The sequence below is a fragment of the Raphanus sativus genome, chromosome 1 (assembly GCF_000801105.2).
Source record: "Raphanus sativus cultivar WK10039 chromosome 1, ASM80110v3, whole genome shotgun sequence".
In the NCBI taxonomy this organism is placed as follows: domain Eukaryota; kingdom Viridiplantae; phylum Streptophyta; class Magnoliopsida; order Brassicales; family Brassicaceae; genus Raphanus; species Raphanus sativus.
In genome coordinates, this window is record NC_079511.1 from 11,295,204 (window position 1) to 11,310,780 (window position 15,577).

At 33.4% G+C, this 15,577-nt stretch overlaps 1 protein-coding gene, 1 long non-coding RNA gene and 1 pseudogene across 3 annotated transcripts; 2 read left to right on the forward strand and 1 right to left on the reverse strand.

The window, feature by feature from the left end:
• The first annotated feature begins 1,047 nt into the window (after positions 1–1,047).
• On the forward strand, positions 1,048–4,528 carry LOC108805634 (rRNA 2'-O-methyltransferase fibrillarin 1-like; annotated as a pseudogene).
• LOC130512345 (uncharacterized) lies at positions 1,640–3,308 on the reverse strand. 2 transcript variants are annotated; one of them, XR_008945862.1, is made up of 4 exons: positions 3,047–3,308; positions 2,468–2,610; positions 2,258–2,390; positions 1,718–2,168 (listed from the first exon to the last, which is right to left on the reverse strand). It is a non-coding gene; the product is annotated as an uncharacterized LOC130512345 (long non-coding RNA). The 2 variants fall into 2 exon arrangements; XR_008945854.1 differs by having other exon boundaries at positions 1,640–2,390.
• An 8,985-nt stretch (positions 4,529–13,513) lies between the features above and the next one.
• LOC108829008 (AP2/ERF and B3 domain-containing transcription repressor TEM1) lies at positions 13,514–14,897 on the forward strand. Its single transcript, XM_018602690.2, has one exon. The coding sequence runs from the start codon at positions 13,580–13,582 to the stop codon at positions 14,711–14,713; it is 1,134 nt and encodes a 377-aa protein (XP_018458192.2). The 5' UTR covers positions 13,514–13,579; the 3' UTR covers positions 14,714–14,897.
• Positions 14,898–15,577: the final 680 nt, after the last annotated feature.

Genomic DNA, 15,577 nt, shown 5'->3' on the forward strand with positions numbered 1-15,577 from the left:
TAAATGAGATGGACTTGATGATTAATAAAAATATATTTATAAACATGTTTCAGTCCAAAGAAAGAATGATCCAACAAAAAAATGCAAGACATGGTCGAATAATATAATAATCTGACAGCAATTCAGAAACTGTCGACCATGCAAAAAGACACGATCAACTAAAGAGTATTGCGACCACAAATTCCCAAATTTGGTCAAAATTCTTAGTCTTTGGTCTTTATTCAAGTCTATAATATTTATGAGTTTTCAAGTTTTTAGGTTTTGACTAAATCTTTTGTATGCTTTGCCTATTATATAAAGACTATTTGATCAATGAAATAAAAAAAAGTTTTGAGTGATTATTTTTGGAATCTTGAGAAGGAATCTATCTTTTCTTATTCTTGGTGTAGTTAACTCCAAGTAACTTTCTCTTTCTCGTTGGACCAGTGCATCATATCCGACAACAGATCGAGGCTGTCCTTTTATTGGACCGGTGCATCACATCTGGCAATAAATTGGCTTCGGGAATATCAATAGTCTTCCGCATCTTCTGTACGACCCTTTAATCCTTCATTTCTCATTCAATCTGTCTGAGATCATATCCCCTTATCTGTCCGATCGAGTGATCCTAATTTAGGGTGCATTATAAAGTACGGAAATAGCAAACAACTAAAAGCTTTCCCAATTTCACCAGTGTATTATTACCATGATATTTATGTTTAGCTGATATTGCTTATTTTTTTTTGTAATACTAATTGATTGTTTTGTAATAGCAGTTCCAAAAAAATCATGTTTTGAAAAAAAGGTATCTAAAAAAATAATAAATTGTTTATATTTTCAGTGCAATTTTATTAGATAATAATGGTAAATTGTAAATTTTGAATAAATTAATTGTATTTATTAAACTTCGATTGGTTAAAAATTATAAAAAATAATTAACCAAAATATATATTTGTAATCAAAATTTAAATTATTTTTAATATTCGCTAAATGATACATTTTTAAACGTCTGGTATATTTAATTTTTAATTGTGTTATTATTTTTAGCTGGAGGTGGCGGGTTTTAAGAACCCCTAAAAGCCGTTTTTCTCCTTGTTTCTTAATCCACGGACCACAGTAGCTCCGTTTGACCTATACTCGTTATCTAAACGCGCTTTAGTTATCACAATATCTCTGGCTGAATTGATCGTTAGGGTTAGACTGTTTTGAGTCTTCACTGCTTCAATCCAATGGTCTAATGGGAGCTAAGTTTACTCATATACTCTCTCTGATTATTTTAATATCGGTTTATATATGTACATGGTTTATGCTAAGCAGTGTCATTAGAGGCCCTTGAAGAATGGAGGGAGGGAACAAAGTGAAAGTGACTCCTCACAGGCACGCAGGAGTGTTCATGATTGCTAAGGGTAGAGATTGTACTCTTCTCACTAAGAACTTGGTACCTGGTGAAGCCGTTTACAATGAGGAGAGACTCTCTGTGCAGGTATATATGGTGTTTGCTCTCTAACGTTTCTTTGATGGAAACATGTGTTAGAACCAGATGATTTATTTCCTGTTCTTGTTTGTATATTTCTCCATGAAAGCGTTGTAATCAGCTAACATTTTTCTTGTTCTATTCTTATAGTTTAGGCTCTTTGATTGTTTTGTAGAACGAAGATGGAACTGAGGTTGAATACAGAGTTTGGGACCCTTTCCGCTCTGATTTAGCTGCTGCAATTATTTGTGGTCCTGACAACTTTTGGATCGTAAAGTGCCATTAGAGCATCCACAATGGTGGATTCCATTGTGGAAACCTTAGCCATATTTTATTAATTTTTTTTTTTTAGATTTTTTGTTTAAATAGTTAAGGATTCATTACAAAAAAATGTCTACAATGGTGTATTCCAATTTGGAATCCTTAGAATAAAAAAAAAAAATTTAAAAAAAAACTGAAATAACAATGTCTAAGAGATGATAAAAAGTGAATGAGTGATCAAACCCAATTGTTGAATTTCTTCAGATGAATGATGAGACTAGCTTCGCTCTCTTCCAGAGTTTGGTGAGTATAATGATCAGCTACTTTCCTCGCAAACTTCTTTGTGCTCTCCTCTTCATCATACTCTGAATCACCTCCTCTTGTATGTCCTCAAACCCAACAAAAGAATCTGACTTTAAGCTTTTTAATTATTAAGCAAATGATTCCAAAAGTACTGAAACAGAAACAAGACAGTAAAACAGAAACTAAAAACAAGTTACAGAGTTAATACCGAAACAACTTGCAAGAGAAATCGATTCGAACCTTGAGGGTTGGATTTGAATCTGGATGAAGGAGGAGGAGTGGAGCTAGAAGGAGATTATGAGAATCCTCGTTTCATTACGAAGCAAAGCTAAGCCCGTTCGAAACATCAACCAACATAACGATTGATACATTACTACAAAACATCATTATTGAACGGGCTTAGCTTGAAACATCAAGAAACATGAAAAAAAACCTGCAATTTACTATCACCTTGTTCGAATTCAGACAAGCAAATAACACACTTTGCTTCAGCTCCTGCAAGCTCGAGGTCTGAGGAGTAGACACGGTGGATGAAACAAACGCATTTGCAAAGAGCAGCAGACTTTTTATCAATGTCCAGAAAGCCATCCTTCCTGTGATATTGCATAGAGTTGGAAAATAATCAGAATCAGGGAACAGAGAGTAGCACAAAGCTGTCTGATACATGGCACAGTTACAACTACCAATTACTTAGAAGGAATTGGAGTCCAGAACTTTATGAATGCACAATAAGCTGTCTGATAAAGAGGAGCAGTATCTCAAACGCAGCTTTCTAATAGCATTTCAAAGAGCCTTAAGCTAAGCATGATGTAGTACAGCCAAACCACTCAAGTCTCAGGGCATCAAAATAAATAAGAAACATAGATATTATTGACAACCAATCATTAGGATCAAACGCAGCTTTCTAATAGCACCAAGCTATAAGATAAAACATCAAGTTAGTGCAAGAAACACTTCATCAAATCACAACATTATGATGTCGAAACGCCAAATCTAGTAAAGCAGTGAGATCGCGAAAGCAACACTTACCGGCGTGCGACGCATGCCTGATCCGGGTCTCGTCAAAGAAATCAAACGCGCCGTCTCAGACGAGGATATCAAATCAGATTCGATCTGAGCAGGCTCCATTAGCGAGAGAATTACTCTGCCGAAGCTTATTTTCCGATGGTGATTGGTGTAGTCATCTGGAGGGGACCCTAAGATCTCCTTCCTCTTCGTCTTCTTCGTCGCCTTAGAAAAGTTGCTCTCAATTTTTTTTTCGTCATAAAGATTGTGAATTTTTTTTCCACACGCTAAACACAACCCCAGCCGGACGGACCACTCACGCCTTGCCACGTCCTCACGGACTCAATCCTTAAATCCCTTCCCGACGGACCAATCCTTAGCTCTATTACGAAAATTAATCATATTTAATTAAAACTACCCTAAGATTTAGGCTAAGGATTCATCATCATCCCCCATTGTGGGTGGTCTTACCTTTTTATTTCATCAAGTAACAACAATCGTTTTTCCGACATATTTTTATAAAGACTTTTGGTTCGTGAAATTGTAGAAACCTGGTGCTAAAGTTCTTTACCTTGGTGCTGCTTCTGGAACCACTGTATCTCATGTTTCTGATATTGTTGGACCTGTAAGTGAAGTGAACCCTTAAAACCTAACCCTTGATTTTATATTTATTTGTATTGTTTGCTTTATACTTGCTTTTTTGGTTGGTAGGAGGGATGTGTTTATGCTGTCGAGATTTCTGAGAGAAGTGGAAGAGAGTTGGTGTATGGCAAAGAGGAGACCTAATCTGATACCAATCATTGAAGATGCTCGAAATCCTGCTAAATACAAAATGCTTGTGAGCATGGTTGATGTCATATGCGCTGATCTTGCTCAGCCAGATGAGGTTTTATCTTACTAATATTCATCACCATATTGCATTGTATAGTATTATATGCTTGCATTGAAAAGTATACATCCAAAACTAGTAGACGGTGATCATACTTCGATTTGAATTCCGCATACTCCATAGTACTACTTTAAATCTCTTTATAAGCAATGCATCTTCTTGTCGTAAGTCATTTTTTTAAAGATTCATGTCTATGTGAGACTTTATATATGTGTTAGTATGTTACCTATACTATGCAGGCTATGATATTATCTCTGAATGCGTCTTTCTTCCTCAAAACTGGAGGTCACTTTTCGATCATAATAAATGTTAAGTAATAACACTCAAAATCCTTGATTCAAATCAAATAATTATCTTTTAGTTTTGGTCAATATTTAAGGTTTTTTAATTCTTCATCCAGGCCGATATACATCACTTATCAATGCAACCAGAAAAAGTTTACTCGGACGAAAGAAAGAAGCTGCAAGCGGATGAGTTGAGACCAGTAGAGCAAGTGACTCTTCAGCCTTATGCGCATGACCATGCTTATGTTGTTGGTGTAAGCAAAAAGCTGCCTACTACTACTACATTAGCCAATCAAGGCTCTTTACTTAGTTTGTGATTATTGTGAGATGTTTCACATTACGTTCGTACTTTATAAAGGTTTAATTATGTGGTTTTATGCCTTTTCATGTTCTGCTTTACTTCTACTCTCCGGAAGTAGAGTTTTGTTAGTAACACAAATGTTATATAATCTTGTAACATGTATTGTGTCGATGTCGAAGAGAAAACTCGGTCAAAAGCTATATAATGTGACTAAAGAGCTTTGGTAAAATGATTTTCCTTAGTTTTGATCAAAGAAAAAGTTTCTCCTTGGACTTTTACGATGTCTTCTTTGTAAATGGGCCAACGATCAGCCCGTAACTGTAAAGATGATGATTTTGAATTTTTGAGTTTGTCTTGTCAAAATTTACTTTGCGGATATATATTGGGCCAAGAGACAGGGACGCTTTGAGATTTGACTGTACGAGATTTTAGATGTTATCTCCATAACAGTTCACTGAAACTTAAAGAAAATTACATATAGTTCAGTTTACAATAGAAGAACCTTCTTTAACAAAAAGTAAAATATCTAGCAAAAAAATGAGGCTAACCTAGCATTTTTGGCTAAGCAACCAGTCTCTCAAATTTAAATTTTCAACCACTAAAAGGCCTTAAATAATCAATGAGCAAATGTCTATTGAAATACTTGTAAATAAAATGATATTCCTTTGACAAAGAAGATGAGCTGCGAGTGTTACAAAAAAAAAGAGAAGATAAGCTGCGAAACGAAATTTAAAAATTAGTGAAAAATATTTTTTTTCTCGAAAAAGTGAATGAATGAGCTGCAAAGTTTGTCAACTGACCCCGTGAGGTGATGATAAGTGACAACCTTTGTTTTCCATTTTTAATTATCTTACATATTTTTTGTTGTTTTAAGTTAACGTTCTGACTTTTGTATAAACTTAACTAGTAGTACGACCCCGAGACTTTTCATACTTATCTCGGAATCGTCTACTCCTCAATACATGTTGTTTATGTTTGTTTAGTGTAACCTGTATGTAATACACGGTTTCGTTTCATCATTTCTATCGACTGGCTTGTAAAGTTTTATTCTTTCTTTTAAAGCTTTGACTTGTAAGCTAACAATACATTTTTCCCTCTGTGAAGTACCGTTCACACTTCTTCTTCCATTAGTTTTATTATTTCTCCTTTAAAATTTAATTTTCCCACTTGAAATTGGAATATTTGACGGTGTCCAATTGTAAATGTTGAATAGTTGACACTGGAGCCTTATTCCATACAGGTCCCGTCTTAGGGTCCGAATGGAGCAGCGGGACAAGTGCGGTTCTCCCGCCACATGCAGTTCTCCCGCACTACATTCACCATTCACCATTTTCTGTTTGTAAAAGCAGTTCAAGCGGGAGATCTGCATGCAGTTCAATATTTTTTGTCTTTTTGTGAAAAAAGCAGGAGATCTGCATGCAGATCTTATCCACTAACATTTGATGGTACTGATCTGCTTTTTTTGTTTGGTCAATAAATAACTTTGTTACAACACATAATTTTAAAATATATTTATCTAGTCTTATAAATATAATATTTTTACTTTATTTTATTTACAACTTTAACAATACAAAATTATCATATCTTTACTTATTATTTTTTGTTATATAATTTTTACTTTTTAAAATAATCATTTTAATATAATACATATTTCAATATATTATGTATATCTATAGTAATATAGTTTAAATATGTATACTAATATAAGAGATGCATATTTTGTATCACGCAAATATATAGTAATATAATTTAAATATGTATACTTATGAAGAGGAGATGTATATTTCATTTATATATTTAATTATGATATGTATTATGAAAATATATAGTAATATAATTGAAATATGACAATAATGGAAGAGATATATCATTAAATTTTTATTTTAAAATTGTGACTTTATGAATTTAGTGCAATAATTTTTGTTATTTATGTACTATATTTATATATTATATACTTTGATATATTTTATTATAATATTTTAAACATTTAATCTACTTTATTTGGACCTTTTCATTTAGAACTATAATAACTGTTTGTTCTGAACTATAATAACTGTTTGTTCTGATTGTTTCGCATTTCTCCTGTATATTCTGTTTGATCCGTTTGATCTGCACTTCTCCTGCTTGATCTGCTTGATCTACACTTCTCCTGCTTGATCCGCTTGATCCGCTTGATCTGCACTGCTTGAACCGCTTTTACCATTCGAAGCCTTAAAGGCGCGGTTTGGAGCCGTGTAGTGTTTATATGTATAATGCTGATTTGGACACTAAGCTTCTAGTCGTTATCCTTAGTAATCTTATTTCTATGTATGGAATGCATTTATGTCTATCTCAGCTTATGTGTAAATTCAGATCATATAAAACCGTCCATCACTATCTTAGAAACTTTATTCTATAATACTTATAATAATTTCTGGAAAGTCATAATTAATTTATTGTGTTGAGAGCGTACTATATAAACTCACTTCATTTTTTGGGTCAGAAAACTCACTTCATTTAAATAGTTTCTGATAAACTAACAGAACAACATACACTTAATTTAATCATTATCATTCAATCATCATATATATATTTTCTAAGCTTAATACATATTTCGTATTCATAATTGAACCGAGTTCTCAAACGTATAATGAGAAACCCTAGAAAAAAGTTGTCTCAATTTGTTTGTTCTTTTCATGTTTAACGACTCCAGCGTTCATCCAAAATCACAACAAGAACGTTGAATATATACTTCACACTCCAGGAACAACAATATATATCGCAGTTACAAATGTTCGTTATTGCGGAGCTATCAGATATTTTGTGTATTCAATTCGTCCACACTCTTTGAAAAACTCGAACTTCTATATAAAATAATAATATACTGAATTTTCTTCTCATAGATCTAATGAAAAAAGAATATGAGAATGCATCTATTAATTACTACAACCAACTTGATATGGTCTTCGATTTGAAATCGTTCACGTGATTTCAACTTTATACGTTAAGTTACATAAACAAAAAGAAATTATATTCTCGTGTTGATTTCAAATGGGTGGGTATACATAACTAAGCCTAGGTGGTACTGCTGGTTTATTATCTTTGTCAAGACGATACATCTAGTCTTATTTAATTCAGAAGACAAAATTACGTAATAACATTAACATATAGTATTTATCAACTAATAAAGATATTAATTTATATAGCGGACAACGATTTTCCAAGTCAACGGAATGCTGATTGTTCACTTTGAAGGCAAAAAATGTACAGGGTGAGTATAGTTATAACTTAAAACGAACGTTGTTATAGTTGTATTGCTGTACAAATATTTTGGCAATTATATTGACTTCGTTGACCTCGATGCACGTAAGCTAATGGCCACCGGGTCTTTTGGGTTAACATATTTATAATTATGCTATCTAACTCTTAATGGACCAGCTCGTTTTTAAATTTTAACTATATGCCACTCATGATTATTTATATAACACATCTTTTAGCACTGGACTCATTTGTTTACTAACTTAATTATGGTTCACATACGTGTTACGTACACTAAAAGATTACGTAATCGAGATAGCAAAAATCAATCTACATGTACAAACAACAAACATTACGTATTCGAAAATACTCAGCTTGGAATGGCATCAAGACCAGCGATATCATGTGATGTTCTTTTCTGGGTGGCTTTGAAGAGCGTAAATGTCATAATATTTGAAAAGACTTAGTCATTATATGTACATATACTAATATACACACACAACACATCTATATACTAGACATCTTCATATATATATATTACATGTACATGTGTGAATATACATACAACTCTGTAGGGTTAAAGTGAGCAACTAGGAGTAGCAACTTGCAGGAAGAAAATAAAAGCAATCTTATCTTTACAAACCAGAGCACGAAGAAAACTTTAAAATAATTATTGATAAGAAAAAAATACGTACACAGATAGACTATATACATATATAGTTGCTTATAGAAAATTAAAACTAGACTGTTTTGTTGCTTTCAGACATAATAATAAACCAATTGGTTTTAAATAAAGATTTATTTGACTTTTATAAATGTTGGTTTGTGCGTACCATGTCTGTCGGCAGAAGGTTGCCACATTCCACCAAAATATGTTTGCTCAATTTTTTTATTTTTTATGTTTGCTCAAATTTATAACAGCGGATATTATATGTTTATGAATTATGGTTAATCTTCTTGCTTCGTAAGTATATAACAAGTAGTTGGAACAACTACTTACTTCCACTCAAAAAAGAAAACAAAACTTACTTAAAAGTCCTAAACCAATGGTGAGTTGGTATATAAAACAAAGACGAATAAGACAAAAGCCAATATGGGTTTAAGTAATGTGGCATTCAGGTCGGATCAGGAGTCCACGTGAAACCCACGTCACGTAACCATGGTTATGATTCTCTTTAGAATTCCTTCACTGGTCAACAAAAGCAGTATCCCTTTTTCAAACTTTTGCATGTGTAAACTTTTGTTAAATAATTACCACTATTCCACAATATAAATATTAATACTTAACATTTTCAAATAATTTAAACGCTGGCAAACAGTAAAAATATCATAACTTGTAGCTTAATTGGTTGTCGTAATTTTAAAGGGTCTTGATGTCCTATCTGGATTACTAGGCGTGTGATACACCCGAATATATTTGTTTACATTAATTTAAAAATAGTTTCCGCCTACTAGCATATTATGTGATGAGAAACTTCGCAAACAAATCATCTTTTCAGTTTATAAAAATGGTGAAAACTTGTTTAACAGGGAAGTAAAAGAAATTTGTGTGAATTTATAAAGGAAAATAAACAGATAATTCTGTATATTAATTTAGTTAATTATAAAAGCTCCCAAGTAAAAGATCCCCACAAATCCGCCAAATCAAATCACAGTTAGAAGTTATTAGAAACTATACAATGACATAATATAATTAGTTTAGTTGACCGAGAAATAATATAATCAGATGAGTTTGGATTGAATGAAGTTGATTAAATATATCGCACACTTTGTGTCACGTTTTATTTGTATTTTTATATCTAAGAAACCCATACATAATTTAATACTGTACTTAATTAGTTTTGGCAAAGTGGCCTAAGTTAGGCCATGGTTTTCTAAGTACCACTCCACTGGATTTGAGTTAATTAGTTAGGCCAACCTGATTATCCCCAACAAAAATACTATATATAATGTTAGATGAAGGCATAAATATATATGTCGGTGTATATATATTCTCTCCACCAAACTTGGCGATGGGAGATAAGAATCCAAAACGAACGGCTGAGATGAAACTGGGATATTACTTAAAATAGGATGAAGTTTGGGTCCATACAGAAGAAACGAGGAGGATGCATGGTGCTGAATGCTGACCTTTTCATCCTTAGGAAAACATCCTACTCGTTGTCTTCACCCCACTTGCATTTTTGCATGGCCCATTTCTTCATTAACGACACCTTGAGTTACACCAAACTGATTCTGAACTAATGTAATCTTGCATGGTACATCTAATCAAGACAACCATGAGGTTATCTTACCATTTATTTTTTTGTTATTTTCTTCTAAAATGTTATAGCCTTTGATAATAATTATGACGGAAAACAAGGTCTTTTGATTAAGGTAAGTTATTAATAAACTATTGTTATTTCATTTTTTGAGTTTAATGAAGTTTCAGTAAATAATAGTTAATGATTGTGGATATCTATATTATTAAAACTGAAATACATTTGAAAATTATTGGAAACATGGATAACAGTATAAACATATAATGTTGTTTGGAAACATAAATATCAATATATTAAAAAAGTAATGAAATTATGTTATTAAGAAAAATTAGAAATTTATTATATCATGAGAAATTATCTATCTGAGTCAACTTTAAAATATATGAAAATAGCTCAATCTAATTAACTAAAACATCTTTTGTTTAAAATAATCATAAAAACAAAATTAAACTTTATATACTCATTTCAAATTAAAATTAATTTAAAATTAATTTATATCAAAATTAATTCAGAAATATACATATATTCAAAATTTGATTTTTACTAAAATATTTTCCAGTAACCATTATAAAAAATGTTTTCAATGTAGATAAAAATACAATACAAAGCCGAATTTCAAACACCAACTTAAATTATAGTTTTTATATTTCACATTAAGTTTTAAATATAAAATATGTGATTATTTATATGATGATATATATAAAATACTATTATTATATGATGATTTATATGATGATACATATATAATATAATTAATTATATGATGATACACATATATGATACTCCCTCTGTTTTTAAATAATAGATGTTTTGAGATTTTCACACTTTTTAATAAAACATATTAAAACTTACTTATTAGTGCATAGTTTTTTGTTATTTTATATTTCCTATATTTCTAAACCAATAAGATTTCAAGAAATGCAATTAATGTTTTTGAGATTCACAATTATTCATAATTAGTTGACAAAAATTACATTGAAAATATGAAAAATATATCTTTTTGAAACAAAAAAAATTTCTAGAACATACATCTTTTAAAAACAGAGGGAGTATATAATAGTGACATAAAAAATAAATAGTAACATATTTTTTTAAAAAATATATCCGCGCGGATGTTCAAATCGAAGTCTAGGTTGAATTATGGGTGTGATTGGTAATGGCTGTGGGTGCTCTCCACAGCCCCATTTATTTTTAAAGCACCAAAATGAGAGCTTTAATTTATTTTTTAAACCACAGCTCTTGAAATAACTTACAGCTGTAGAAGTGCTCTGCAGAACCAAATATTCAAAGTAATTTTTTAGTGCTTTCCATAAAATTCTACAGCAATAAAATTTAAAATTACAGCAAAAAGTCTACAAATTTTTTTTACAGCAATAATTTCGAAGTTACATGCATTACCAATCGAACGAACATATAAAGGTGAATTATTAATAAATTTGGTGGGAATGGGTTGAAACATGATTGAGTTGTGAGTCCGAGACCCACTAATCAAATGGGTTCAGTGTCTAGCTCGGTTTAACTCCTTTTTGTAAAACAGTCGTTTTAACTCTTTAAGATCATTGTTTACAACAGAAGACGTTAATAATTTGTTTCCGGAAATAGTAAGTTCATATAATATACATCATAACTCTTTAAAAATGGGTAAGTAATTTACTTTTGTTTCGAAAAAAATGGATAAACATTTGAAGGAAGGTAGGACCACGAAAAAGAAGGGAATTAGGTACTCTGCTCCGTACAAGAATATAGCCTTGGGCGATACAATGGATTCATCTCCCCTTCACATACAATCATCCTCTTGATCTTCTTTGTCCCCTTTCTTATTATCCTATTTAATCATGATCAACATAATTGACCAAATAATTGTGTAGGACAAGAAGTCTAGAACTCATTGTTATAACTTATGAATGCGATCAGAACAACAGAAGTTGACGTTAAGTTCTGCATTCATTCAAAAAAAAAGTTCTGTGTTCATACCAATTGTGTAGTTTTGCTCTGATGACGTGGAATACACGTTTTTTAAAAAATCAGAGGGGAAAAACTACATACAAATGAAATAAAATGCGACAGAGGAAGTTCAGTGGTTTAGGAGAGCTTTGGTTGGTTTAGCTCAGCCAATAGAGCACAGTTCCTACACAAAGCGGGAATATCAACTATATCTCACCAATACCATTCCTTTCGTCTGTTAATGGGTCAAAGTGTGAACCCATTCTAATATCATGACAAGTTTATGAGTTTTTAACTTAAAACCAATTGATAATAAATACAGTGATCCAAATCTTTTATATATTATTCAAGTTTCTTACCTATTTCCAATATGTGAATCTCCTCTCCAACTGATGGATAACAACAAACAATCTTATGTGGATGGTATGCTTTGAATTATATAAAATATAAGTGATGTTGAACACTCGAGATAATTGAAACTGATGTTAAAAAGATTCTACGTACAAAGAAGTGATTAGAGTTAGAGGATAAAACCATCTAAAGTAGCAAAGGACTTCTGGGAAACATAGAAGGAACCGATAATGCTCATGAGTCTCTATCAAAAGCAAACAAATTGCATAATATGTAAAGACACGTCACATACCAAATGTGGAATGGGGAATAATAGTTTCCAAGAAAAGCTTCAAAGGGGGATGCACAACTTAAATAGATAATTGCAACAAAATAAAGAAAAGGGAGGGTCCAAATGTCATGTGAACCCCCTCCCCACTTGGCTCCCTACTTGGCCATCTTTGCTACACATTGCCCATTATTCATTATTTTTCTCTCGGGTAGTCAACTCTAGACAATAATTTAGACATATTTCTACAGGTCTCCATTTCCATATGGACCATTCGGGTCACTGGTTTCAACTTTCAGGATTACTACTCTCTGTTTAACAAGCTTTGTCACCGGGGTCTAAAACGAAATGAATATAAAAACTTAAAGTTATGCTAATATTCACCGTTGTTTTCAATGTAAAACAGGGATTTTTCTTTGTTCTATTTTCGGTTTCTCAAATCTCAATGCATCAAGAATCTCATTTGCTAGTATTATTCTTTGTCTCGTAGTGAAATTTACAAAAACAGATTCCATCCTAACGTACATGTTCACAATACATCTGATATAGACACATCATTCAATACCAATATATAAAAATAAAATAAGATAAAAATAACCGAATAAGGGATATTAATTATGCCAACAACAAAAAAAGAGGACCAATTAAAAGGTACCAAAGTAAAAAGACCGTATAACACTAGTACCCATATTTTTGGACTGACCCTCTCCATCTCTCTTCCCATGAAACTTCCTCCAACTATAACATGTTGCCATTCTTGCAAGACTTGACCCTACTCTTCTGCATCTTCCCTCATTTATAATCATTTTATCTTATTCTTTTATATACATCACCCACATTTTACATTTATCTTTCTAATATCCTATAATTTTTTTGACAAACACAAAAAACAAAAAATATAATATCAAAGGGAACGTACATGCACTTCCCTTTGTATATATATATACACACTCCAACCCCATCTCTTGATAAAACACAACCCATTTCTCTCTCTCAAGAACTCATATTCTCCCTCTAACACAATGGATAACAGCTGTATAGATGACAGTACCAGCAACAACACTTCAGGCTCTCTCTCCATCTCTACTCCCTCGGCGAAAAAGAAACTCTCTCCTCCTCCTCCTCAGGCGACGATGCGTCTCTACAGAATGGGAAGCGGCGGAAGCAGCGTCGTGCTTGATTCGGAGAACGGCGTCGAGACAGAGTCGCGGAAGCTCCCGTCGTCGAAGTTCAAAGGCGTCGTCCCTCAGCCCAACGGGAGATGGGGCGCTCAGATTTACGAGAAGCACCAGCGCGTCTGGCTCGGCACTTTCAACGAGGAGGAAGAGGCCGCCGCTTCCTACGACATCGCCGCTCGGAGATTCCGGGGACGCGACGCCGTCACGAACTTCAAGTCCCCGCCGGCGACGGCGCTCGACGGAGCCGCAGACGCTGAGTCTGCTTTCCTCGAGGCTCACTCCAAGGCCGAGATCGTTGATATGCTGAGGAAACACACTTACGCCGACGAGCTTCAGCAGAGCAGACGGAAGTTCCTTGACGGTAACGGTAACGGAAAGTCAGGGACGGCGACGATGAGTAGCTCTCACGGAAACGACGGCGTTTCGAGAGCGCGTGAGGTACTTTTCGAGAAAGCCGTTACGCCTAGCGACGTCGGGAAGCTTAACCGGTTGGTGATACCGAAACAGCACGCGGAGAAGCATTTTCCGTTACCGGCGATGACGACGGCGACGGCGGTGACGGCGATGGCTCCTTCTCCGACGAAAGGCGTTTTGATTAATTTGGAAGACAGGACGGGGAAGGTGTGGCGGTTCCGTTACTCGTACTGGAACAGCAGTCAAAGTTACGTGTTGACCAAGGGATGGAGCCGGTTCGTTAAGGAGAAGAATCTCCGAGCCGGAGACGTGGTTTGCTTCGAGAGGTCGACCGGTCCTGACCGGCAATTGTATATTGACTGGAGAGTTCAGTCCGGTACGGAGGAAATCACGCCGGTTCGGAGTGTGATTAGGCTATTCGGGGTCAACATTTCTAATGCGACGACTAACGCTAAATCAAACGACGTCGCAGCAGAGTACGGTGGTGGCAAGAAGAGATCTCGGGAGGTTGATCTGTTTGCGTTGGGGTGTTCCAAGAAGCAGACGATGATAAACGCCTTGTGACAATTTCATTTTTTTTTCTTCTTTTCAAATTTGTTTTTTCATTTTTAAAATTTCTGCTATTATTTTGGCAAGTTGTAAATTAGGACAAGACAACAAAAAATGATGACTAGGAAATAGTTTTTGGTTACATCTAATTTGGGTTTGTTTTTCTCCCTTTGCTCAATACGATTTCTTTCCAACCAAATTTGAATTATATTTAGAAATGATATAATATTAGAACTAGTCTGTTACCAAAAAAAAAATATATATATATACACACACATATATTGGAACTAGTCAGAAAAGAAAAGTATATCAACTAAAGAAATAAAACAAAATGACATTTTCTCCATCAAATAAGAGAAAATTCCAAAAAATAAATGTTTTAAGATTTTTTTTTTAAATAGATATAGTTTAAATTTTATACATATTTAGCTTTAAATAAAGATATACATGAAAATATAAAAATATATTATTTAGAAACATAGAGAGTACGTGTTTTAAATTTATCTCATTTCTTTATTTTTGTTATCTAGTCCCTTTGTTGCGATTTTCCATATTTGATTTGTTTGAATATTTGGCCAGACTAGTATTTATGCATTTTGTACTACTTGTCTAGTTGCTTATATTAGCGGAAAATATCTTATAAGATGATTAAGATCAAATGGAATAGTTTAATGTCAACATGGCCATTTAAAAAAACGTGGGTGGGATACGAAAATCTTTTTATGTGGTTGAGTTGAGATAGGCTTAAAGGGAGAAGAACAACGTCGATTGTTCAAAGATTCTGTACGTTTCTTATTTCTTAAACTGAAGTTTAAACACTGTTTTCACGTACGATCTGTGGAAAACACTGACGAAAACTAATTAACATGCACGGTTTTG

Coding starts and splice junctions, on each gene's coding strand:
- LOC108829008 (XM_018602690.2), top strand. CDS start 13,580: ATGGATAACAGCTGTATAGATGACAGTACCAGCAACAACACTTCAGGC.